Source organism: Micromys minutus (genome assembly GCF_963924665.1).
Source record: "Micromys minutus genome assembly, chromosome: 20".
NCBI lineage: Eukaryota > Metazoa > Chordata > Mammalia > Rodentia > Muridae > Micromys > Micromys minutus.
This window is the reverse complement of record NC_137955.1, coordinates 13060059-13084205: the sequence shown is the minus strand read 5'-3', so window position 1 is coordinate 13084205 and position 24147 is coordinate 13060059. Positions and strand designations below refer to the sequence as shown.

At 47.4% G+C, this 24147-nt stretch overlaps 1 protein-coding gene across 1 annotated transcript in view; it reads left to right on the top strand.

Moving 5' to 3' along the window:
* The first annotated feature begins 426 nt into the window (after positions 1–426).
* MAP3K1 (mitogen-activated protein kinase kinase kinase 1) overlaps positions 427–24147 on the top strand; it is a 58556-nt gene continuing 34835 nt past the window's right edge. Inside the window, exon 1 of the mRNA XM_080933796.1 lies at positions 427–893. Within this exon, the coding sequence (XP_080789922.1) occupies positions 442–893 (452 nt within the window). The 5' untranslated portion in view covers positions 427–441. The remainder of the gene's footprint in view (positions 894–24147) is intronic.

Genomic DNA, 24147 nt, shown 5'->3' with positions numbered 1-24147 from the left:
CGTCCCGGGCGCCACCTGCGCCTCGGACGCCGGCCCTGCCGGTGCGCGCGCGGGGGGGGGGGGCAGCTCCCGCTACTAAGCGCGTGAAGTGACAGACCGTGAGTCCTCCTCCGGCTCCCGTCCCCTTCCAGCACCAGGGACTCACGCCCTAATCACTGCTTGCTCTAGGGTGGGCGAGCTCCGGCCGAGCCGCTGCCCCGCCCCGCACTACCTGGCGGCTGCCCGGCTGCAGCGCACAGCGCCCCGCGCGGCCCCCGCAGAGCCCCTGCCCTCCCACCTGCGCCGCGCGCCCGCCGCTCCGCGCTCCCGAGCCGGGAGGCGCGGTCCCGCGCCCGCCCGCGCACTCGGCGCCGCGCGCGCCCGCCGCTCCGCCCGCCCTCCGCGCTCTCCCCGCCCCCTCCCTCCCCCGCAGGCACGAGCGAATGTAGCCCGCGAGAGAAAATGGCGGCGGCGGCGGGCGATCGCGCCTCGTCGTCGGGATTCCCGGGCGCCGCGGCGGCGAGCCCCGAGGCGGGCGGCGGCGGCGGAGCTCTCCAGGGAAGCGGCGCGCCCGCAGCCGGCGCGGGGCTGCTGCGGGAGCCTGGCAGCGCGGGTCGCGAGCGCGCGGACTGGCGGCGCCGGCAGCTGCGCAAAGTGAGGAGTGTGGAGCTGGACCAGCTGCCGGAGCAGCCGCTCTTCCTCACCGCCTCGCCGCCCAGCCCATCTACGTCCCCGTCGCCGGAGCCCGCGGACGCGGCTGCAGGAGCGAGTGGCTTCCAGCCCGCGGCGGGATCGCCACCGCCCGGAGCGGCGAGTCGCTGCGGCTCCCACTCTGCCGAGCTGGCGGCCGCGCGGGACAGCGGCGCCCGGAGCCCCGCGGGGGCCGAGCCGCCCTCTGCAGCGGCCCCCTCCGGGTGAGCGGCGGGCCGGGCCGGGCGGGCAATGAATGAAGCGAGCGCGGCGCGCGGCTCCCGGGGCTCCGCGCGGGGTGGGGTGGGGGGGTGCCCCGCGCCCACGAGCCCTGAAGGTCGGGCGGCGCCCGGGACGGCGTGGGGACCGGACGGGAACGTGCGGGAGAGTTTGTTATTGTTTGCGGACATGTGACAGGCGTGCAAGCCGCGAAGATGCGGGGCTCCGGGGGGCCGGGTCCTGAGAGCCCCCACGGCGCGCAGTGAGTTGGGGGGGGTGCGAGCGCGAAGGTGACGGCGGTGGGTCTGCGCGCTGTGACAGGATAGAGCCCCTCGGCCCCACGGGGACGCGCGCCCGCGGGCAGGTACCGGGCCGGGCTCAGGCGGCGCGCCCCGGGCGGCCGGGGGATTCCGGGGACTGCGGGGAATGCCTGTCAAAGCGACGCGGGCGGACGCTGCGGGCTCGCTGGACGGCCGGGTCTGCGGGGACTCCGTGGCTCCCCTCACTGCGTGTCCCCGGGAATGCCTGCCGCACCTCGGAGGCTAGAGCGCCCGGCGCTGCGAGTTTCAGTCCGCCTTTGAAGTTAGCGTTTGGCGGAATGCTGTGGGATCCAGGACCGGATGTGTCAGCCATTCGGCTTCAAAGCGGCGGGGACTGCGCCCCGCAGCCCCGCTGCGTGGCGGGGACAGGGACGGTGCGGGGCTGCGGCTTCGCTCGCAGGGGTCTTCCGGTGCACCAGAAGTAGGATGTGCGTAAGATAGTTTACACCAACGGCTCTTTGGCCTCGCCCTTTTTTGGCTACTGGAAAAATTTTCGGTTAGAGGAAATTCTCTTTTAAGTATATGATACTTTTAAAAATTCTGATGAAAATACCCAAAAACTTAAAATCTTGATGGATGGGAGAAGTTGCTGGTCATGTTTTCGTGATAGTCACCCAGTGGCCCCGTGGAATTTCTTGACGTTTATTATGGGTGTTTGAGAGTGTTTTATTGTGTGTGGAATCTGACAGTAGGAATCCTTGGTTTCGGTTAGTTATCTAAAGTAACTTGACCCCGTTTTGTGCTCTGGATTGTTTAAAATCACGGTCCGTTTATTACTTGAAGGTCGTTTTCCCTCCCCCACCCCACCCCCAGTAGTAAAAAGTGTGCTGACTCCTGGGCTCTGGCCGAATGGGGAGGAAGGTAGGCAGTAGCCAGCCCTACTGCAGCTTTCTGTGTGCACATGTACACGTATCTTCCTCTCGGGTTTCCTGTTTCTGTGCAGATTAGATTAAAACTTTACCAGAATAATTCTTAGGTGGCAACTCTTACTACAGATCAACTGCAGATGAAAGGAAAACACTAACTTTGAGGAATTGGTTTTATCTAGTCCCGTGAGATCTGATTTCTTTCTATATCATAATAAAGCCGGGCACACTTCAGCATTTATAAAGTCAATTAATGACCTATGGGCATAGCAACTGAGCAGCAACTGCAGAAATGATACATAGAACTTCAGTGTTGCCGGTAGACACGAAATCGGAGGGCCAGGGCAGGTAGAATTGAGTACCTGAGTAATCAGTGCTTAATGTTTGCGCTTTCTTCTCTGTCTCCTTAAGGAGGGTTTGTAATTGTAAAGGCTGCAGTAAAATAAACACTGTTAGCTAGAATTCTGTTGGTGCATCTCTAGTGTTGTATGTGATATTTCATTTGCTGTAAAACGTTGATTATCTGTCCTTTTGAAATAATACTAACACCCCCCACCTCCAGTTTTTATAGCACTGGTTTGAAATCCATTTCAAATCTGCTGGTATAAAGCTTACCTCATGAAGAAGAGGTTATACAAAAATATTGTCATGTGTTTTCGGTTCCCTGTTATGACACTTAATTATTTTATCATTTAAAATCTTGAGGAAATGATTATAAGGCAGCCTTATAAAATCTCAGCGGAACAGTGTGTTCCCCTTTTTCAAGTAGTTCACCTTCTGTGATAAGGAAGATTTAATACTGATATTTTGTGTTTTTTCAATAGTAGTAGAGAGCCAAAGACACCCCCCCCCCCACCGTGTGTCTGAAGACCTATTTTTTTTTTTTTTTTTTTTTTTTTTGGTCTTTTTTAAAATCCAGTTTCTAAATTTTGAATGTAGAAATTGAAAGTTTAGAAAATACAGAGTCAAAGATTGTATGTCTGCCCTCTCCTTCAGTGAAATAACTCAAGTCAGTGAAAGTTTGTGCCTGTAAGTGGCGCCCAAGGGTTTGGAATTTTTTCCCTCATACTACAGAATAAGGGGCTTTTCCTTCCTATTTACTGTCTTTGAAGAAAAATTACAGTGTTACTCTCCATTGAACAAGCTATTGTGAGTTTGGCAGATATAATTACTCTACCCTATTTTTGTAGCTTCAACCAAACTATCAATTTGCTGCCCCATGAAAGAGCAAGATATGCTGTGCTTGTTAATGTTAGCTTTGTTTAAAACTAGATATTTCATAAGCCGCCTTTGCTTCCTCATAGGCCTCAGTTTCACTTCCTTTTAGAAGCTGTTAGGCTAAAAATACAAATCACTGATCCTTTGCTAAAGGGGAGGTATGAAAACATTAATAATAAACCTAAAAAATAAGGCCTTTCCAAACTCTCAGTAGTTGATTCTCTGAAGTCATAGCCGTGGCCCCAGAAGTTAGCCTGGGTGAGCTCCTGTGTCTGGTCCTTAGGGTTTCTCTCCAGATTGTGTTTTAAACTAGGTAAGGGAATTACTGTATTTCTAAAAGATTAACCTTATTAAATAGGTTCTGAAAGAGAACTATCAGAGCCAGAGTGGTTGCCAGCTTTTGTTTCTCTTCATATCTGATCTTGGCAAGAGTGACTGGTTAACCAACATTCCTTAATATATGATTTCCAATACACCATAATGACTCCATTTTGTTAGATAGGCAAACAGGAAGGAGCCCCGTTGATCTGTGTTTCTGTAGCACTTGAAGTGTGATGTGTTGCACATTGTGGAAATGGTGGCTGACTTGTGGGCCTGAAGATTTCGAAATGTGCAGAGAAAGGGATATTCTGTTGCTTGCATCGGCAGAGCCTGCCACCCTGTCCTTGACCCTGTTGGTCAGTTCCAAAGGAAGAAGTGATGTGATACAATAGTGGAGGAGAATGGGTTACTCTGAGGGACTGTGAGGGATGGTCCAAATGCTGTTCATCCTGCCTTTGCATTCTGTGCCCCCAGTGCTTCCCTGAGCTGAGGGGAAATCTGTGTTTCAGGAAGGCGTGGCACGGGAGGGCTGACCCGTGTGTGCTTCCCATGTGTCATGTACATCCTGTGGGCTGATCGTTGCTGTATCTTTAGTTGAAAGTTACAGTTGCCGAGGAATGTAAAGGGAACCTGTAAAGCCAGGAGGTAGACAAACGCTTGCCCTAGCATGAGCAAGGCCTTGGGTTTGATTGCCAGCATAAGCACTATTAAAAACATATAATATCTTCACAAAACTACTTGAAAATATTTTTAATCATGAGAGACATCAGGACCAGAATTAAAGTAAATGACTCACTGGATTCACCGGAAGCAGGGACGTTAGTCTGGTAGGTACCCTTTAGATCACTAAACATAAGGATTTAGATGTGTTTGCTTTTAATATGTCAGCTTCCTTGCCTTCTGTGCAGCGGACAGATTTCCTCTGCAGCCCTCTCAGGCATGGTAACTTCAGTTTTGGGAGGTAAAAATTAATTGGACGTACAAAACCCCCACGATCACTCAGCTACAGACAAAAGTTAGAATTCGGCCCAGGTCAGCTGCTGCTGTTGCCAGCTCCTCATTAGCTTTTGCTGTTTCTATTTTTGTTTTCAAGTTAATTATTAAATTAATTGATGAACTTTCAAAAGGAAGTTGCTCTGTGAGAGGTGGGGCTTGGACTCTGCCCGGCTTGTACACATATGACACATTCTCTAACAGCCTTGTGTGGGACAAGTGTTTTACAAGGAAGTACTATTTATGCTCCCCCCCAGTCCCCCTGCATTGGCAAAGAGGATAAATGATTAGTGTTGAAAGTTTCTTAGATTTGTGCCATATTAAATCATAAGTGAAAGGAAACGAAGAAGTTGGAATAGTGTCCCACTGTCCTGGACTTCATTCATTCAGTGTAGATGAACTTTGCAAGGCAGTGGTCTGGTTGATGAAAAGGTCACTAGTACAGAGCCTGGGCTTCCATTGGTGGATGATAGAGTGAACACGTTTCATGATCCTATGTTAAGTGCAGGGTTGGGGGTGGGGCAAAATCAGTCCTCTGAACCACACAGCATCAGCTCCCGGAGACCAGTTACTGACTGCTCGCCTTGTAAGTCAGTGGCTAGGAAAGGTGGCTTTGCTCCCCTCCTGCATCTGGCAGGCTTGGTTTTTGCTCCTTTTCTCTGTTTTGTGGTTTTGTTTGTTTGTTTCTCTTCTCTCAGTACAGGCTGGGGTTGGGCCTCAGCAAAGTAAACAGATGCAGACCTGGTTCACACTCTTTCTGCCTGCTCTTATTAAGAGGGATGGAGACAAAGTTGCAAGTTCAGGCATGATTTTTTTTTCCTGTTCTAAGAAAAAATTAAAATGAGGGTATGGGAGCAGGAAATTCAATGTCTGCCAACACTGGTTTTAAAACTCAGCCCTTATTATTCATAAAAGCAGCTTCTGATAGGAAAACAACGCAAGGAAATGCAAAATGTGCTCCAGGGCGTAGGATGATCAGGATAGCCTGTTCTCTCTGCTGCTCTGTGGTGCACCCCAGTTAATTCGGGTGTGTTTGCTATGGAAAGGGTGTTCAGTTCCGCCAGCATTTGAGCTGGTGTGATACTTTGATATTATAGACTGAGATGTGTACAATGCTAGGCAGAATTTCTAAGTCTTAACCGGGTTGAAAGTACATGGCTGTCAGTTGGGAATTCCTACTGTGGCCATTGGACGACCTCTTGAAGACTCAGGAAGTCCCCGGAAGCACATGGTACAATATATACTGCCCTGTAGTTTAGATAATAGGTTTGTCACACGCATGCCTATCTGTCCTGGATGTGGTGGAGTGAGGAGGGAAGAGACTGGATTGTTTTGGTGAGAGCTTTGCTTTCTGGTCAGCACAAGTAATCATTAACTGATATGTTACGATGTCATCTTCAAACAGAGCTTACAACATTCTGCATACTAAGTACCAGATCAGAAATTGTAATTCCCAGCATGGGTTTTTATGATTTGTACATTGCTTGGTGTTGAGCAGAAGTTTGTTGGTATTTAGTAAGCATGTTCTGACATGTAATTTAAAAGCTACAATAATTCGCATATTTCAGTAACTTACATGTGATTATAACTGGAGCCATATGCAAACTGTCAAGCACTGAGAAACTGAGCTCTGTTATCTACAGGATCTTGGGTAGATGGTATACCTTTCTCCGAGGCTCTAGTGGTTCTTCCTTGGAGATAGATTGTCTCTATCCTTTGAAACCCTAGAATTAAGTCTTCAGGATGGCCCTAAGCTTTCCCTATTCTATCTCCTTACATTGACCATTCAGGATAACTCTGGAGTTTGTTTTCCTGGTCTGCAGTAGGCACCAGAACCAAACTGCTATTCTTCCCTAAACCAGTACTAACCTGTTCTTGCCCACTAAGTGCAGAAATGGGACCTAGGACTCCTCCTTGGCACCTGCCCGCCTCTCCATCAGCCCTGTTCTCTCCGCTCATTTGCCACGTCCCTCGGCCAGCGATTCACCATGTCTCAGACAGGAGAACAGCCTCTTGCCTCATGTCTCTTGCCTCAGAACTGTTTTCCATGTTATATATATGCATGAGCAACCATTTAAATGCAAACCTAACCTGAGCTTTGTACCTCCAGAAAAACTAAAGAATTCTATTAAGTCCAAAAACTTCTAAGGTTTTCACTGAATTACAGAGCACCTGAATCTACAGCGTTCCCCCAGCAGTCCCTGGCTGCCTGGGTTCACTACCTCTACCTCCTGGATCTGTCCTGGCTAACCCTAGTCCCCAGGCTCACTTGTTCCTTTCCTCAAACTCCGAACTCTGCCTCCTGCTGGCAGCCTGCGCTGTCTGTGTTCTCCTGCCTTGAATCTCCCTCAGATATTAAGGCAGCTTCATTGTTGAAATCTTAGTCCCTCGTCCCTTCCTTAGGGAAACTTTCCATTTGCCCAGTCTGACTTTGTGGTGCAGTGTCCCTGTTGACATTGTGGAGATTTTAAATGTAACTTTGTTGACGGACTGCTGGCCCCAGAAGACTCCGGCCTGAGTGGACAGGTCTGTGCCTGGGTAGGAACCCAGCCCCAGTGCACGTTGACCAGATTGACAGCTGTCTGTGGGAACAGCATGAGGGACAGCACCATGCACGTTCAGACAAGTGGATCCTGTGTTCTTCCCTCTGGCCAGATGTAGTTCATGACCTAGCTGCGAGGGGCTCGAGCAGTAAAAGTATAAACTCAACCTACAGGTTCTGGATAGGCTGGCTGGAAAGTTTCTGGACTTGTAGCAGTACCTGGTGCCTCCGATAAGTAGGTCAGCCCAGCGTGTCTGGAGCCTGTGGCTGTACTGCCTGGTTGTCAGTGCCCAAGACTTTTCTGTACTTACTGGGTATTTGAGAATGCACACTTAGGAATAAGTACATGCATAAGGGTGTTAGGCCTTGATACATAGCTATTTCACCAAGTTCTCGGGATGGCGTTTAATTTTAAGATATACTTCTAAGATGTATAGTCTCGGTAAGTCACTGGAGATGAGTAGAAGCCACATTCACATAAAGAAAAGATTTGCTAGGCAAGCACTGTATGAGATTTCAGGCGCCGTGGACTCATGTAACAGGAACCAGACACGAGGTAACTGAACCCAGCAGGTCCCTTACCTAGAGCACAGTTTAGTAACTAAGAGAGAAGGCCTCAGGCAGCCAAAGGGGGTGGGGCAGGGGAGAGTGGATTTGAGAAGTCCTTTGATTTTACAGGCGTCTGGGGCATTTGTGCAGGACTGACATTTACTTAGAGAGTCACAGTCTTGGTCATTTGGTGTTCCCCACAGTAGTTAAAGTACACAGTGTGGGCATTACAAGAGGCAGGCAGGTTCCTTTGTGGCAGAGGTATTAGCAGGCTGTCCCAAGGGAGGCAGGGAGGCAGGAAAGGGGAGTGAGAATGTACATTCAGGGTCTCCTGGTGTTGGGACAGTTAGATGTGCTTTCTGGTTAGAGCATAACGCCTTTGAGCATCATGGTGTGGGCGTCAGCTTCCCTGACCTGCAAAGGGAATGGAATCAAGACATAAAGTCACTTTGCTTTATAACAAGTATGGCTTCCTATTTAAAGTTGTTCCTTTGGTCATCTCAGCTTGTAACACGTGATAAGGAAATTTTCTCAGATTTTAATGCTTAAGGTGATAAGCCGCTCTCGAGTGTGGGCAGCTCTGCAGTCTAGACAGTGAACAGTTGAGGTTTTCTTTGAATTTCATAAAGTGGATGTTGCTGGTTATTTCTAGTAGATATCTGTATTTCTAGCGATAGATAGACTCCTTGTGGACCCGCTCTGCAGGGAAACCCTTTTTAGGGGTCTGAGTCTTGTTAAGCCCTGCTGTTTCTTTGAAATGACAATAAGTATTAAGCTGCCACCAACAGCCTTTTCCCTAAATTTCCAAGGGTCAGGCCTTCGGTTCCAACTTCCCACCCAGTGTTGACCAAACTGTAAATCACTGAAGGTTTGGGGTTAATGAGAGCCCCTTGCAAAATGTTAATTGTGTGTGTGTGTGTTCCAAGATAGCACAGTATGTCAGTTTCTGTTCTTTTCCTTCTGAAAACAATTTTACCTGGCTCTGTATGTTGCTGATTTTCAGGATTGCAGTTGGTGCTTTTTTTTTTTTTATTGGACCTTAGATTTTTTTTTAAAGATGTGACAAGTTGGGAAGTCAGCTCAGTCATACAGTGCACTTCACATGTACAGAGGCTGCAAAGAGGAAAGCAGACAGACGAACAGACAGAAAAAGATGTGCCAGAAAGTATGGATATTCTCTTCTTTATGGTGCTGACGGTTGGACCCAGAGTGTCCTAAATGCTGTGCAAGGGCTTGCCCAGTGAGCCGGATCCCCAGCCTTTATTGAAACTCTCGAAAGGGGTTTGTGGGGTGGGGGGGCTGAACACAGGATCTCATAAGTTGTTGGCTTTAAGCTCAGTGTAAAGACTGGCTGCCTGAACGTGTTGAATCCCTCTGCTTCTGCTTCCCAGGACCAGAACAAGGGCACCACACCTGGCTTGGTTTTGTGTCTTCTTCTAAAATTATACATTAATTTTTAGTATGCTAAATGCACACCTGTTTTTTATATTACAGTGATGAAGTAAACTTCATCAATAAAATAATAAATAAAATGATACATATATGCATACATATATGTCATATATATATATATATATAATTTGTGCCCTTGGCTTTGTAAAGTGAATATGCTGGCATAAATTGTTGTGTGAAAGGGGTGTGTATTTTAAAATATAATAACACATCCAAATTGCCCTGTAAAACCTCCAGTCAGTTTACATCCACTCCACCGTAGGTGACAGTGACCATTTTCCCAGTCTTACCAAAGTGGTGCATTACCACAGTTGTGTTTCATCTTCCATTTTTGTCAAGCTGGTGGGTAAGAAAAAGTTTCCCACTTGGCTTTGCATGTCTTAGTTTGATCTCTTCTTGCTTAGGGTGGGGGTGAGAATTCTACATTCCCGAGTCACCAAATTTCCAGCTTTGTGCGAGCTAGAAAGCCAGCCGTGAAGGAGTCTGCTGACTCAGCCATGAGACTGCCCCCACTCATGATGGCTCTCTGTGTCCAGCTGTCACCTGGGGAGGTCTCCCAGGCAGAGGGCCGTTCTGTCAGGACCAAACTCTGTTCTCCCAACCCTCCAGTCCTCACAGGACAGCCTCCATGGCCTCAGGATGCCTTCCTGGGTAAATGCTGGCACCCTCTACAGACTGCCCTTAATTCTGTCTTCCACATCGTCAGCCTCATTCACCCTGAGCTGGCCTGCTCTTCTCCCCGACAGCTGTCACCGCAGGGTCCGCCCCCTGTCAGACTTTTCTCCATCCTTAAAAAGAAGCCCAGTCTCTATAATGCAGTTTAGATGCTCTGGGATGCAGCCTTTTGTCACCCCCAAGTCCCCCACACACAGAGCACTTGCCCTCCCATGGTTCACAGTTTAATGCCTCCTCAGTGAAGTATTTACTCTTTACTCTTTGAAATAGAGAATTATTGTTATTCTACTAAAAATAAATGTGTCTATTTGTGGCAGTCAGCGCTGTGCTGTAAATACTGCTGAACTCCGGTCTAAATTTCTCCATATTCAGGCTCTTGAAATGTTTTCATTTGACCATTGTTTCTGAGCTCATGTCTTCAGCACAGTGGTATTGACAGAGAGGTGTCTGAAGCAAACGTTGTAAAATGAATCAAATGTTCTGACTGGTGTTAAAATTTCAGACGTGCGGTGGCAGGGGAAAAATGTTGGTACCGAGCCGAGACTGCCCTTGAGACTAATCCAAGGCCATCACGGGTCAGACAAATAGGCTCAAATGCTTCAGAGAGCCTGGCTGGGCCTGAGCACGTCTGTGGCAGGTTTGTGTCAGCTGCCAGGCCTCCACAGCCCCTCTCCAGGAACCTGGAGTGGTGTTCTTAGAGGAACAGGAGGGCAGTGTAGTGAGTGTGTTAACACGAATGATCCATGTGAGTCACCACTCCTGATTACGAGACACCGTGCCTCCAATAACTTTGAGTATCTGCTGTGAGCTGGACATCAGGGTGCTGAGGACACAGTGGGGAGGAAGTCAGCTGTCCCCTGAGGGTGTGCTGCAGACATCACCTGGCTCAGGGACATGCTACTAACTCCTGAAGCATTCTAAGCAGTGGGACACTCGCAAGGGGCTTTCAAGAGAATCAGTGGACTGAGTGGGTAGATAGTACAGAGCCCTAGACGTCACCTGTCCTGTGTAGCTCAGGCAGCTGCACCTGAGTGAAGATAGGATGCAGGTGGAGCTCAGACACCTAGGACCGGGACCTTGGCTCTGGCCAGCTGGAGAGCGAGAGATCTCTGGGAGGGTTTTGTTCCACCTTGGGTCTCAGCACTTAGAACTAAATAAAAAGCCTTTGTCAGTGGATGGTTAACCACGCATGCTGCACCAGGAAGTGGGTCAGCGGCTCAAAGGAGGCGGTGCGAGCCGGAGCCAGGCCTGCCAGCTACCTGTTGCCTTCAGGCCCCTGGGAATGAATGCCACTCGTGAGTCTCAGCTCCAAAATGGACTTCTCAGGAGTCCCTTTAACGTTTAGCATTAGCTTTGATGCCCTGTGCGTGGCCTTGAAAGCCACTCTTGGTTTTAGCAAGGACCTCTGATTACATAGTGATCATCTTGTTAGAGATTTATTTCCCCTCACTATTTTGAAAGATTTTTTTTTTATGCAAAAAAAAAAAAAAAAAAAATAGGAAAAGTGCAGCTTTTAAATTCTGTGATGCAGGTTAAAATAGCTGACAGTCTGGCTTGGGAGGCTGAGGTCCTTGACACCCCTACCCTGTACTGCTCATGTACAAGTGCAGTTTCAAAGTAGACCCAGGATGTGGCAGGGAGCCTCTGAGGCCACTTAGAGCCACAGCGTACAGACTCAGACTGCCCTGCCCAGCTCAGGCGAAACTCCTCCTCTTGAGTGTGCCGAGTGACCCACTTCCTGGTGCACATAGGTCACTATAGCGACCAGCGCTCTCAGCACTGTGAAGTTAAGTGTTTGGTTTATAGACCCCTGTTTGTCTTAAGTTCTTGTTCCTTTCTGAGATTTAATTTTGAAAGTTATTTTTGTGGCTAAATTTATTGAAAGTACTTTTTTTAATTTATAAACTCTTGTGATTTCTGAACCAAATACCACTGGGGAAGAGACAGAGAGGAGCAGGGAAGGCTAAACATGGCCGCGTGCACCTATGATCCCAGATCAGGAGGCTGAAGGAGAGTCCAGGCTAGCCTGAGGGACATAGTGAGAGGTCCTGTCTCAACACGTGCACATGCATGCACACAGCGGGGGAGGGGTGTGATAAAGAAACTACCATGTATGAAGTAACATTAAGTACTGAGGAAATGTTTTTAAGAAAGTTTACAACCGTGAGGACAGTGTTCTTTTGCAAAGTAGAGAAAAGAAATGAGGAAAAAGTAGAATTTGTTCAGCAGGCAGCAGCTAGTTAGGAAGCAGGCCTGACAGTAGCTATACACCTACTTCCTGGTAACTTCACTGCTTCCTTTTTAGCTCAGAGTCAGTTCTACAAAGGGGCATCCACCAGTGAGGAGCAGCCCTTCAGCTGGTGTCTTAGAAGGCTGGTTCCTAAGCCCACACGTGGTGGCAGCTGCTTAGTTAAAACTTTAAAAATGTGTTACTTGGTGGCAGTTTCTAATTTCAAAAGTTCACAGTTGTGTCCTGGGATCTGCATCATTTGGACAGAAAGAAGTGGGAGTTTCTGGAAAAGCACAAGTTCAACTTGACTCCTTTCGCTTTTCTTCAGCATCTGATGGCTTTGTTTTCAAACTCCAAAAAATGCTGGCATTGAGTTAGGTCTGGAGTAAGTCTCACCGAGTGGGAGTGGGCTAGACCTCATAGTGACCTTCTGCTGACCCCAGCTTGATGGAGTTCATACAGACCTCACCCATGGCTGCTCACAGCTCACCGTCAGCAGTGTGTGGGAGAGGTGGTGAGGAGCAGTTGCCTGCTCCTCAGTTGCAGTGTTGCAGTCAGATATTGAGATGTCTGAGGCCTTGCTGTGTCTTCTCAGCAGGTGGGGCAGAACGGTTGTTACAGACTGATTACCCAGGCACCATTTGAACCTTTGTGGCAGATTGTGATGGCTGGCGGTAGGGTCTGTCACTAGGTGAGGCAGAGGGACAGTGAGACACTGGGCTTGTCCTGCAGTCTCCAGTGGACAGTGGGACACTCCTCCATCCCGAGTGGGTTGGTGCCAAAGACCTGGGAACAAAGCCTTCCCTCAGGGGCATAGGCCCAAAAGACAGTTTTGGCATCAGAAAGAAAAAGTTATGCTCAAGAACTTGTTACTTTTTCTTCTACCTCCTTCCTGAGCCATGCTTTGTTGATACAAAGTCATTAGTGTCTGAAGTCAGCTTCTCTCTGAATTCAGCAACTTGGTAAGAAACACATCCAGAATTTTGTTGTACAGTATAATGCAGTATACATGTATACCTGTTGATGGGTTACCCAAATGCTAGATGTCACAGATCTTACTTAATACAAACAAGTAAGTGAGCAGAAAACTTTTAGGGCTGGGGATGTAGTTGAGTTGGTAGTATTCTCTGGTGTTCCTAAAGCCCTGGTTCCATCCCTAACATCACATGAACTTGGACATGGGGCCTAGCCTGCAGCCTACTGTTCAGGAGGTGGAGGCGTTGTATGGTTTACATTTGTCATGCCATGTTACCGGCCTTTTGGTTTTGCCTTTGAATGCTTGGGATTACCTACTCTAAACTCTCTGTTCTTGTACATTGGGTTCTCTGCCCCAGCTATTTCTTTTTGTGTGTATTTAGAGCACATGAGTCAATTTTATAATGATCAGAAGTGTTTTAAATCACAAAATTAGCCCAAAGCTGGCTGCTGGTTTTTTTTGTTTGTTTGTTTGTTTGTTTTGTTTTGTTTTTGCCAATTTTGATGCTAATTTTTGTTTGCTTGCTTCTTGGTTTTTTTTTTTTTTTTTTTTTTGGTTTTTTTTTTGTTTGTTTGTTTGTTTGTTTGCTTGCTTGCTTGCTTATTTTAGTCCACTAATAAGAAGCATCAATGCTTCTATTTGCATGACTTTTAAAGGGTTTCAGCTTAGGATTCTGCTTTAAATATTAATCCATTCTTTTTCCCAATACTTAGGCAGTCATATAAGTCAGTCTTTTTATACATATAAAACACTTAGATAATTAAAATTGTTTCAGAAATCTTGGCTTTTTCATGAGTCTTGCTCTCTCTTTGGTTCTCTGTGAACTGAGTTCAGAGACTGCCCGCTCATACACAGCCTTCTGTCAGCTGGGATTCCTACCTGGAACTGGGGTTTGGGCCTTCTAGCTCCTGTGGTTTTCGTCATCTCCAACAACACAGTAGCATTTTGGAGTTTTTCTTAATATATGGGAAGTGAGGTTGCATGGTGCCTGTGTAGCCCAGGCCTGGGCTGCAGCTGAAGCAAGGAGCCCTCCCAGGCCCCAGGGCTCCCATCCCATAACTGTCCTCATAAACAAGTCTTGCTCAGAAGGGCATTGAGCAGGCACAGCAGCCCTGGGTGAGGAAGCAGCCATAGGCTAGAGCTGAAGGTGAGGCGGAGCCAGTGAACTCCAAACCCTCTTTCTAGGGAATTAGCCTTGAGAGGAGAGAGGAAGCACTCCCTAGAGGCCCCTGGGCCTCCTCATCTGTTTTCTGCAGGGACAAGAAGAGATAGGCCTAGTCTCAAGTAAGGCAGAAGGTGAGGACCAACACAGGAAGTAGTCCTCTAGCATCCACGTGTGTATAGGGCACAGATGTTCCCACATCCACACACGGCTGTGCACTCAGATTCCGGTAAATCTAAACAGTTTTAGGTTTAAATGTGTTCACTGTGATGTGCAAGACACTAGACTCCAGACGTGGTTAAATTTCCTTATTACACCCTCAGGGTTTTGGGAGGTTGTTTTGGTTTCTTTGTTTGATTGGTTTTTGGGGTTTTTTTGCCAGCAGAATGAGAGATGTGTGGGTGTACACGTTCATTAAAGGTAATTGTTCACACCTGTGGAGCACTTTACCTTGTCCTGAGAGCTTGCCCAAACTTGGACTCTCATAGGGATCATTCTGGGTCACAGATGGGAATAATTCAGGAGGTTGGGTGGGAAAGGGACGAGCAGCAGCTCAGGGCCTGAACCTTCTCTCTGCCCGTGACCCAGTGACCTGTGCACACTCCCCAGGCGTCCCAGTTCCTCGCACACTTGGAATGTCACCTCTTAATGAACCAGCTCCAACACAGCTTGGGCTACGGGAAGAAAGCTAGTTTTCTCCTTCAGCAGTTTCCATTTTAAACTCATTTCAGACGAGGATTGTTTTTTTCCCTTTTGGTACATTTGAATTGCTGGTCAAGTCTCTTAACTCCTCACACTGAAGATAGCATCGAAGACTACAGCCCGTATAGAGTTCCGCCCTCAAAAAACTCAGGGCTTATTCTCTTGCTGAGATTTGTTCCATTGGGGAAGTAAGTTAATGTGTGCCTGTCTGCCAAGTGTTCAGTGGGTATCTTCAATAATTAAAAAAGCCCTTTGCGGCTCTGAACTCAGTCCCCGCTGTCCCTACAAAGGAGATACCTCAGAGTTTTAACTGTGGAGAGGGTACCCAGATAAGACCAAGTCTTACGGGAAGGTGCGTTTTCAGCCTGAGTCTCCCCTGTTGCGCTGTTTTATTTTCTTCAGCATGGGTCATGTCTTTGCACTGGCTGCCTTAACTCAGTGCATGATTGGCAGGGTGCTGTGTGTGTATGCCGCCGTGCCAGAAACTAAAACATTCCCCAAGTCAGAGCCGGAGCTCTGGAGGTCCACTTGGTGTGATGCTGGCTTTCTAGTTGCTCTTCTCACGCAGAAAGTCCTCCCCTAGAAGATGGCAGTGTCCTGGGTGTGCTGCATCTGAAACTCCTGGAGAAGAGAAACTTGTGTAAAGTTGATCTCCTATCTCGCTGCACTCATAGAATTTGCCTTCAGGACTGTTTCCTTGATAGGTAGGCCCAGACTCATGTCGGTACCTCCGAAAGGGCGGCAGGGAAACATCTGGTTGCTCCCAAGGCCAGCACTTCCTGAAAGAGAGCAGAGGGGACCCTGCAGAGGATCTGGGGTGTTGCCAAGTGAGGGACACAGGAGAGGCCGCGAAGAGGACTTTCCCAGAAAGCAGATGGTTGGTAGCACAGGAGGGCCACAGGGGATGGTGGTGACTGTCCCAAGACAAAGCAGCTGATGGAGTGGTAGCTGCTGTACTTCAGTGGGGGACAGAGGGCAGGTAAAGCACAGGCTGGCTCTAGGCAAGCCTGGGGAGGAGGGAGGCTGGAGAGAGGTGAAGCCAGATAGTTTGCAAAGACCAAGTATTTGGGGGCTGTTAGGTTGGTTTCTGTCTTAAGACAGGAAGGACAGACCTTCACAGGGTTTTGGAGTAAAGAGTTTTGTTAAGTAGCATGCTTTTCTGACTTGTTCCTCCAAGAGGTAGTTTAGGCGGGGCTTGACTGGGAGTTAGAAGGAAGCATCTATTTGCCATGGTAACGACATCAAGTGTGTGCATAGGAGTTTTCCTGTCTAAATTATTGTAGCTCGAGGTGTAACGCAACACCAGCTCAGCAGATTCATCAAGAGTGGGCTGGTGAGATGGCTCAGCGGTTAAGAACACGGGCTGTTCTTTCTGAGGCCCTGAGTTCAGTTCCCAGCAACCACAGGTTGAGGCATGACCATCTGTGAAGGGATCTGGTGCCCTCTTCTGGCATGTAGGTGCACATGCAGACAAGAGCATTCTTTCTTTATTTAAGGATGGGCCATGCCAGAGTCTAGGAACACAGCAGTGACGACACAAACTCCCCACCTCACAGGCATCTTAATGAAAAGGGTTCTTGGTGTGCCCAGACGCATCTCTGTGTTCTAGTCACGTGGCTTTGTTCTGCTTGTTTCTTCCTTGTTTTCTTGGACGTGTGTTAGAACGTAGTGAAGGCATATGCTTTAATACTTCAGTCCTTTGTTCTGTGATCCTCATTGTCCTTTCACATTATCGTGTTCAGACACCGTCTGTGTCCACGCTGCAGCTTGCTCGGCCTGTCTGTGGAAACAGTCGGCTATCGTAGGAGCAGAGGTGGCACCTAGTAGGTGGTATATGAGTACTGCAGAAATGGGTAAACGTATCAGTCTCAGTAAGCGCTCAGAAAGCCAGTCTGAGACATATAGAAATTCTGTCTCTAGCTTTCTCTCTTGTTCACGGACAGTTTTCTGGATGGACAGTGTAAGAACGGAGCTAATATGATATGCAGGTTCTACTTGGTTGTTCTGTTTTGAGACAGAATCCTGCTAAATCATCCTAGCTTGTCTTCTTCCTCTCCTGGGACTCCTGCCCAAACACTAGTTTATTCTTTGACTTTGGTCATGGTTTCTTTTGTAGAGCTGGGTAAGCAAGTGTCAGACCATAGAGGACACCCCACCTCCAAAGTGCATTCTGTCTTACCGACTCGGAGTAACCACCAGAACGGACAAGTCTTGCGCTTAAGTCATAATATTTTCATCACGTGCTTTTTTTAATCTAACCTTTACTGTGTATCTTCGCCTGTCTTGCATGTCTTGGAATAAACTTGAAAACTGCAGAAATAAATGCACCACTGTTGTAGTGAGAAGAGGTGTGTGTCTAAGGATGGAAGAGAGGACCAGGAAATGAGCCACGGGTGCAGCCACCTGAGTGTGGGTCTTAATCTAAGATGGCTTTTTCAGAATGGTGCTGGGAGAACTTAAATCCACACTCAGAATGAAACTCAGTCCCTGTCTTTCACCCTGTACAAAATCAGTTCAAAGTTAATCAAAGACCTTAATGTGGGACTTAATTACTGTAAGCTGTCAGCATAGACAAGGACTTTCTGAACAGTCTGCAGTGGCTCAGGAGAAAATGGCAAGAGTTAGAAAAGCTCCGCCCTTCATGTGTACCAGCTGCTCACCTGACAGTAATACCCAGTCTACACAAAGAATAAAACCCATAAAAATGACCCAGGCAATAGTTGAGCAGATGAATAGGCGACTCCCAAAAGAAGTACAAATGACCAGCAAATAAACATGGTGAACGTGGGAAAATGTCAGCACCCTTGACCATTGGAGAAGTGTGAAGCAGAACTCCATTGTGCTGGGTATGGTACTGTATGGTGTGATCCCAGCATAGGGAAGTTTAGGGGGAGGAAGGTTAGGTCATCCTCACTTACATAGGTGTTCAAGGCCAGCCTTAGCTACATAAGACACTGTCTTAAAAACCAAAAAGGGAAAGACTGCTTTGAGATTCCTGCCCTCTGGAAAGCACGCACCTGCTGCTGAGGATGGGGGCTGTAGCCTGCTAGTAGGAATGTTAACTGGTGTAACCACTGTGGAAGTCAGTGTGGAGGATCCTTAGAAAAACACATGTAGAATTCCTGTGTGATCCAGCTGTACCTCCCCCAGTAGATTCCTAGAGAATCTTAAGTCAGATTACAGCAGACTTATCTTCACACTCTGCAAGGTATACATCGGCTTAGATCTGTCAGCAGATGACTAGGTAAAGAAAATGTGCTGTGAGGATACACAGGCAGTTTGTTTAGACACAGGAAAACAAAACCATGCTGTTTGCAGGAAAATGGGCAGATGTTAAACAAAATAAGCCAGACTCAGATAAATATGACATATTTTTCTCTTATCTGTAGAATAGTGTGTCTGTCTGTCTTTCTGTCTGAGTGTCACACACATGGGCCCCAAAGTAGAAAAAGGACTTATTTGATAGGAAGAGGGCCAGTGGGATGAGGTATCAGGAGGCTAATGGACATGAGAGTATATTACAAAGTTACTATGTGCAAACAGCACAGCTTACCTTCTTGGTTCTTATACTTCCTGCCAGCCCTTACCCCGATGTCTGGGCTCCCAGTTCTGGCCCTTGCCATCCCTGGACACCACTCCCTGGCTGGCTTAGTTCCCCATTGCTTCCCAGGTTGCTTTGCTGATAAGGCACAGCTGCCTGCCTCCTAGACACAGACTCTAGGATATTACTCAGGGCTATGTTTTCTCACTAACCTCAGGAAAATCAAATTAACTAGATCACATGGGCAAGTTTCAAGCAATGGGAAAGCCCTCTTCACTAAGGACAAATGATCTTGTCTTTAAGCCACAGGAGTAGCATCTGAGTGGCATGGCAGATGTTTCCACCAAGGCCTCAGAGAAACTCTCACCATACCGGGATCTTTTTGGTTTGGAGGCTCCTGCTGGAAGGGCTTTATTTATTTTTTTTCTCGCGGCATCTGCGAATCCCAGGAGTTCTGTCAGTGCTCTGTAGCCGGAAAGCTGAGTAAGACGATTCTTGCCTTCAGGTAGACCCAGCCTAAAGAGAAGGACAGTCCACTCTCTATTCAGCTTGTACCTGCCTAGTCCTTCCCTTGTGCCAGCAGTTCTACTAAGCCAACGATAATAAGGTTGAAACCCACTTCTGTCCTCATTCAAAACCTGGAGCTCCGGACTGGCGGGTGCTGAGGGAGGCTGGAGGAGGGTCTGTGGCCTGAGGGGCCTGAGGCTGGTGTCTGGGACAGTTTCACCAAGTTATGGGGTGACTGACCCTAGGGCCTTGGAAACACGAGCCTATAGGTTGTTAAAAAGACTGCATAGGGGTGGCGCTGTGGGGGTCTAGAGCGATGGCTCCTTCTCTTACAGAGTGCAGGCCTGATTCACTCCAGTCCAGTTGACGGTAGCTCCAGTAGCCTCCTCTGGCCTCCTCAGGTACTCAAGCACACTCACGGTGCACACTGCAGGCAAAACACTCTCCGTCAAAGGAATGATTTGAATAAAAAGTTTACAGATAAATAATTAAAAAAACCAAATGCCCTGCCCCGAGGGCATGAAGGGAGCTCAGACACTAGTCCTAGGGTTCCCCTTTGTTCTTCCTTCCATCCATCGCGTTAGGAAAACCCAAGTTTCATCCACTGCCAAGTGGTTTCTCTTGTTTCCATTTGAACTGTATCTTCCATTATCAGCCTAATTGATAGTTCATTGAGATTCCTGGTCCTGACCAAAGGATTGGCTGCCGTGAGTGCTCACAGAAGAGTTGCTGTCAGTTTAGTGGGAATAATAGTTTCTGTCACACTGTCACCCAGCACCCGCTGGTCTTTAAAACTAGAAAGTGGTTACAACGGGACGTTTGGAAGTTGTGAGTCAAACCCTGCCAAACAAAGCCAAAGCATCTTGGTCCTGCTAAGTCACAGCTTTTGCAAAAGTGAGAAGAAACTGACATTTATGAACGGCTTCAGGATTCCGGCCAGGTGAGGAAGACATTACTTAGGAAGACCATGACTCCAGCTATATTTGGGGCAGGATGTCGGAGTGAGTGCTGCTTCTGTTCTAAGTGATTTGTGGGCGGGCACCTTTGCTATTAATAATTGTCTAAATTGCATTTTTAAGGAAAGAGCTCCCCCTACTGAGTAAAGCATTGTTTTTCCAGTCAGCTCCAGTTGGTCCACCTTGCAGTGTAGGGGATTCTCTCTCCTAACTCCACGGGGCAACCCAGGACTCTCCTGACACCACCTAAACTGCACGTGACGTGTTTCAGGCCTTCTGTCATATCTCACGATACACAGAACTTTCTAAAGACTGACAGGCATATGGCTAGGCCTAGGAGCTGCATTCCTGGGTGGAGCTGCTGTGTCCACTGAGATGATCCCTTTACAAGTCACTGCAGGCATTCCTGAGATCCACCTGCAAATCCAGAGATCTACTTGGGTGTGATCCACCTGGGCTTTTTCATTCTTAGTGTTTTAACAACAGTGTGTGCTCTCCTGAGAAACTGAGGACCCAGACGTCAGCAAACATGCCAGCGTCTGAGCTCAGGACGCTTTACAATTTTGTAGTCATGATTTTTTAGAGGGTTGATACACTTTTGTGAACATGGCTTTTTTTTTTTTTTTTTTAAGATTTACTTATTTATTTAACATATGTGAGTGCCCTGTCTGCACAGAGCTGAAGAGGGCATCAGATCCCCTTACAGATGGTTGTGAGCCACCCACCATATGGTTGCTGGGAATCGAACTCGGGACCTCTGGAAGAGCGGTCAGTGCTCTTAACTGCTGAGTCATCTCTCCGGCCCCAACATGGCTTAATTAATTGCTAGGCATTTATCGTACTTTTTCCACTTTGCTGAACTATACATACATAAGGTAACTTTTAAGGGATAATGTAAATTACGGGATGAATTGATTTGTACTCAATGATGAGTTCATCTGTATTATATATCTGGTGATGGAATTTATTTCAAGATCATGAACTGATTAATACAAGCACAGGGGCTGGAGAGATGGCTCAGCCGTGAGTGACGGACGAGCACCTTTGCTCTTTTGAGGACCTGGGTTTGGTTCCCAACACCCAGATGGCAGCTCACAGCCACCGTAACTCCAACTCTGAGAGATCTGACATCCCCTACCAGCCTCCACGGACAGTACTCAGACACACTCAGACAAACACACACAAATCTTTCAAACACCACAGTTTTATGGAGTTAGAGTTTAATATAGGATGCTTGTGTGGCTAAGTCAGAAGCATCAAGAGTTCACAAGAGTTTAGACATTTGTTTTATTGTCGTTTGAGCTTAAGATGTATCTTGAAGTGACAGATGCCTAAATAATGAATATTAACTGGCTGAATAACAGTAGTCCTGAGGAGATGGCTTTAAAAATACAACACACTTGGTTATGGCACTAAACGCGCTTTCAGAGCGGCCCTCAAAGGCCAGGGAGAGTCAGGTGTGTGGCAGTCATCCTCCCACTTGGAAGGTAAAGCTGGGCAGGTGGGGAACTCACCGTCGTCCTGGTCACAGTGAGTTTGAAGCTGACCTGGGATATATGTGACCCTGTCTAAAAGTAAAAATAAGCCCTAATTTCATGAGTTGATACAAATTAAGCATTTCTGGTAGTTATTCTTGGCATAGTAGGCCAGGTGCCTACAAAGCTGCCTGTCCTAGAGAGTTGGAGTTCAGTGTAGGGTGTCAGTGTGGCTGGGACTGCACCTCGCCTTGGCAGCCGGGCCTAGTCTCCCTCCCCTGGCTGTTTTCTGATTCCCTGCACCCCAGCATAGAGAGTGGTCTCATGTCTTTTAACGGGAGTAAACCTTTTATAAGACCACAACCGTAATGTTTTAAAGTAAAACAGCCTAGGAATCCATACCTTGCACTGGCTACTTCCTGAATGTTCTTAACAGTTTTAGATGTTTGTAAGAGAGCTTTTAAATGATACCCATGTTTAGTAATTAAGTTAGTACTGCTTTTAGAATAATAAAGTATTGAGTGTCTTCCTGGGCCGTGCTACCACAGAGAGTATATGATCCACATAGCTTCTGTTTAGGTGTTGATCATACAGGACTCTCACGTTTAAATAAGCTGGTCACCAGGGGTATTTGTTGCTTTAGGAAGCTTTGCTTCCAATGCTGTGTCCTTGTGCTGTAAGGAAATTACACCTATCGTTTGACAGCAATTATGTGATCCTAGTATCTACAGCAAACAGTCCCAGTCCTCACCCCAGCCCCCAGGGCAGCCTCCACAACCATCTCCATGTTCTTTGTGTTTCTAGCTAAGTATTACTGTCTGAACCCAATGGGAAGACAGTGGTCGAGTGGGTAATGGTTCTGTTTGGTGCTTTGATGTATGCACTGGGTAAAAACATTGTGTGTGTATGTATGTGTGTATGTATACGTACGTATATATTCACATATATATAAAGCAGCATGATTTAGGTGGACGAGGACACAGGCTTGAGGAAAGACCTGGGTTTTTTGTTTTTGTTTTTTTACAGAGGGTTACACAAGGCCGCACGCTTCCTGGTAAACTGCTTGCTACCAATTGATGCTGGGGAAGTCGTCTTCCCATTTACCCACTGGTGAGCCCGTCAGACTCCAGTGGGTATTTCCACACTCACACCCACACAAATGGCCCTGGTTAAACTCAGAGGGTCACAAAATCAAACAAAAAAGATGGGCGGAGGAGAGGCCCTCGTAGGAGGTAGCATGGGAGACAGCAGAGACAGAGGGTTACAGTGGGGGAGGTGTTAGTAATGAGAATGTACTTTGTCCATGTATGAAAATGTCAGTAAGTAAATTCGATAGAAGTGATGAAAACTATAATAAACTACTCCAGACATAGTTCCCTTATTTTATCTGTGGGGAGACAGAGCCACCACAAGCAATCAAACTAGATTTTCATAAAATACTAATAAAATTAGAAGAATACACAAAATGTCCAAACTAACATTGTTCCCCTCAAAATTGTGTTACTTCGAGGCCATATGAATAGAATATCCTACCGAAGTTGCCTTTGCCCCTAAACTATATATATATATATATATATATATATATATATATATATATGAAAATTTTACTTTTTTAGATACTCTCTGCATTTACATTTCAGATGTTATTCCCATCCCCTCCCCTTACCTTCATGAAGGTGCTCCCTCTCCCAACCATCCTCTCCCACCTCAGCACATTGGCATTGCCCTACACTGGGAAAACAAGCGTTCGCTGGACCAAAGGCCTCTCCTCTCACTGATGCCAGACAATGCTGTCTTCTGCTGCATATGCACCTGGGGCCAATGAGTGCGAACTCATTGGTTGGTGTTTTAGTCCCTGGGAGCTGTGATGGGTTTGGTTAGTTGATCATTTTGTTCTTCCCATGGGGTTGCAGACCCTTTCAGCTCCTTCAGTCCTTTCTCTAGCTCCTTCATTGGGATCCCCATGTGCAGTCTGATAGTTGGCTGCAAGTATCCTCCTCTGTATCAGTATGGGTCTGGCAGAGTCTCTGAGGAGGCATCCATATCAGGTTCCTGCCAGTAAGCACTGCTTGACATCAGCAATAGTGTGTGGGTTTAGTGGCTGCATATGGGATGGATCCCCAGGTGAGGCAGTCTCTGGATGATGAAAGACCTGGTTTTAAAGCCCCCAGGTTCTCACTTGACTGAGAGCTAGACCACTTAGTCTGTCTGTAATCCTCAGCACTGACCATGAGTCTTACCCATAGAGAGTCAGACCCAGAAGGTATGAAAGTAACATCCTCCTAAGTACTGTACGTACAAACCCATGCTCTGGTACAGCCTTACACAATGGGTTCTGTTAATCCCACTTGACGGGGAGGAGGTGGAGGCACAGAAGGATTGAATGACTTGGACCTAAGTTACATGGCTAGTAAGATTTGACCCTAGGCAGCCTGACTCCAGGGCGGGTCAGTGAGTTGATGTCTGGTCTCGTTTATCCTATCCTAGGAACATGCCTTACAACAGATATGATCTCTCTTTATTGAGAAGCCCCTTGAGTTTTGTTTCATATTTGAGTAATGTGTGTATAAATTTTCTCACCAAGTCCAGCTTGTTAATATGTTGTCTCTTTGATGTTAAGTGATGTCTCTTTTTCTGGGTTTGGTGGCTATTGTCCCTTTGGTACCTCTGTTCACTGCACACATGAACACCTGCATCCCAGAGGGGAGGCTTCCTCCCCTCCTTAGTGTGGGTTAGTGAGTGACTATGGTCTGTTGCCTTGTCTTTTCTGGAGA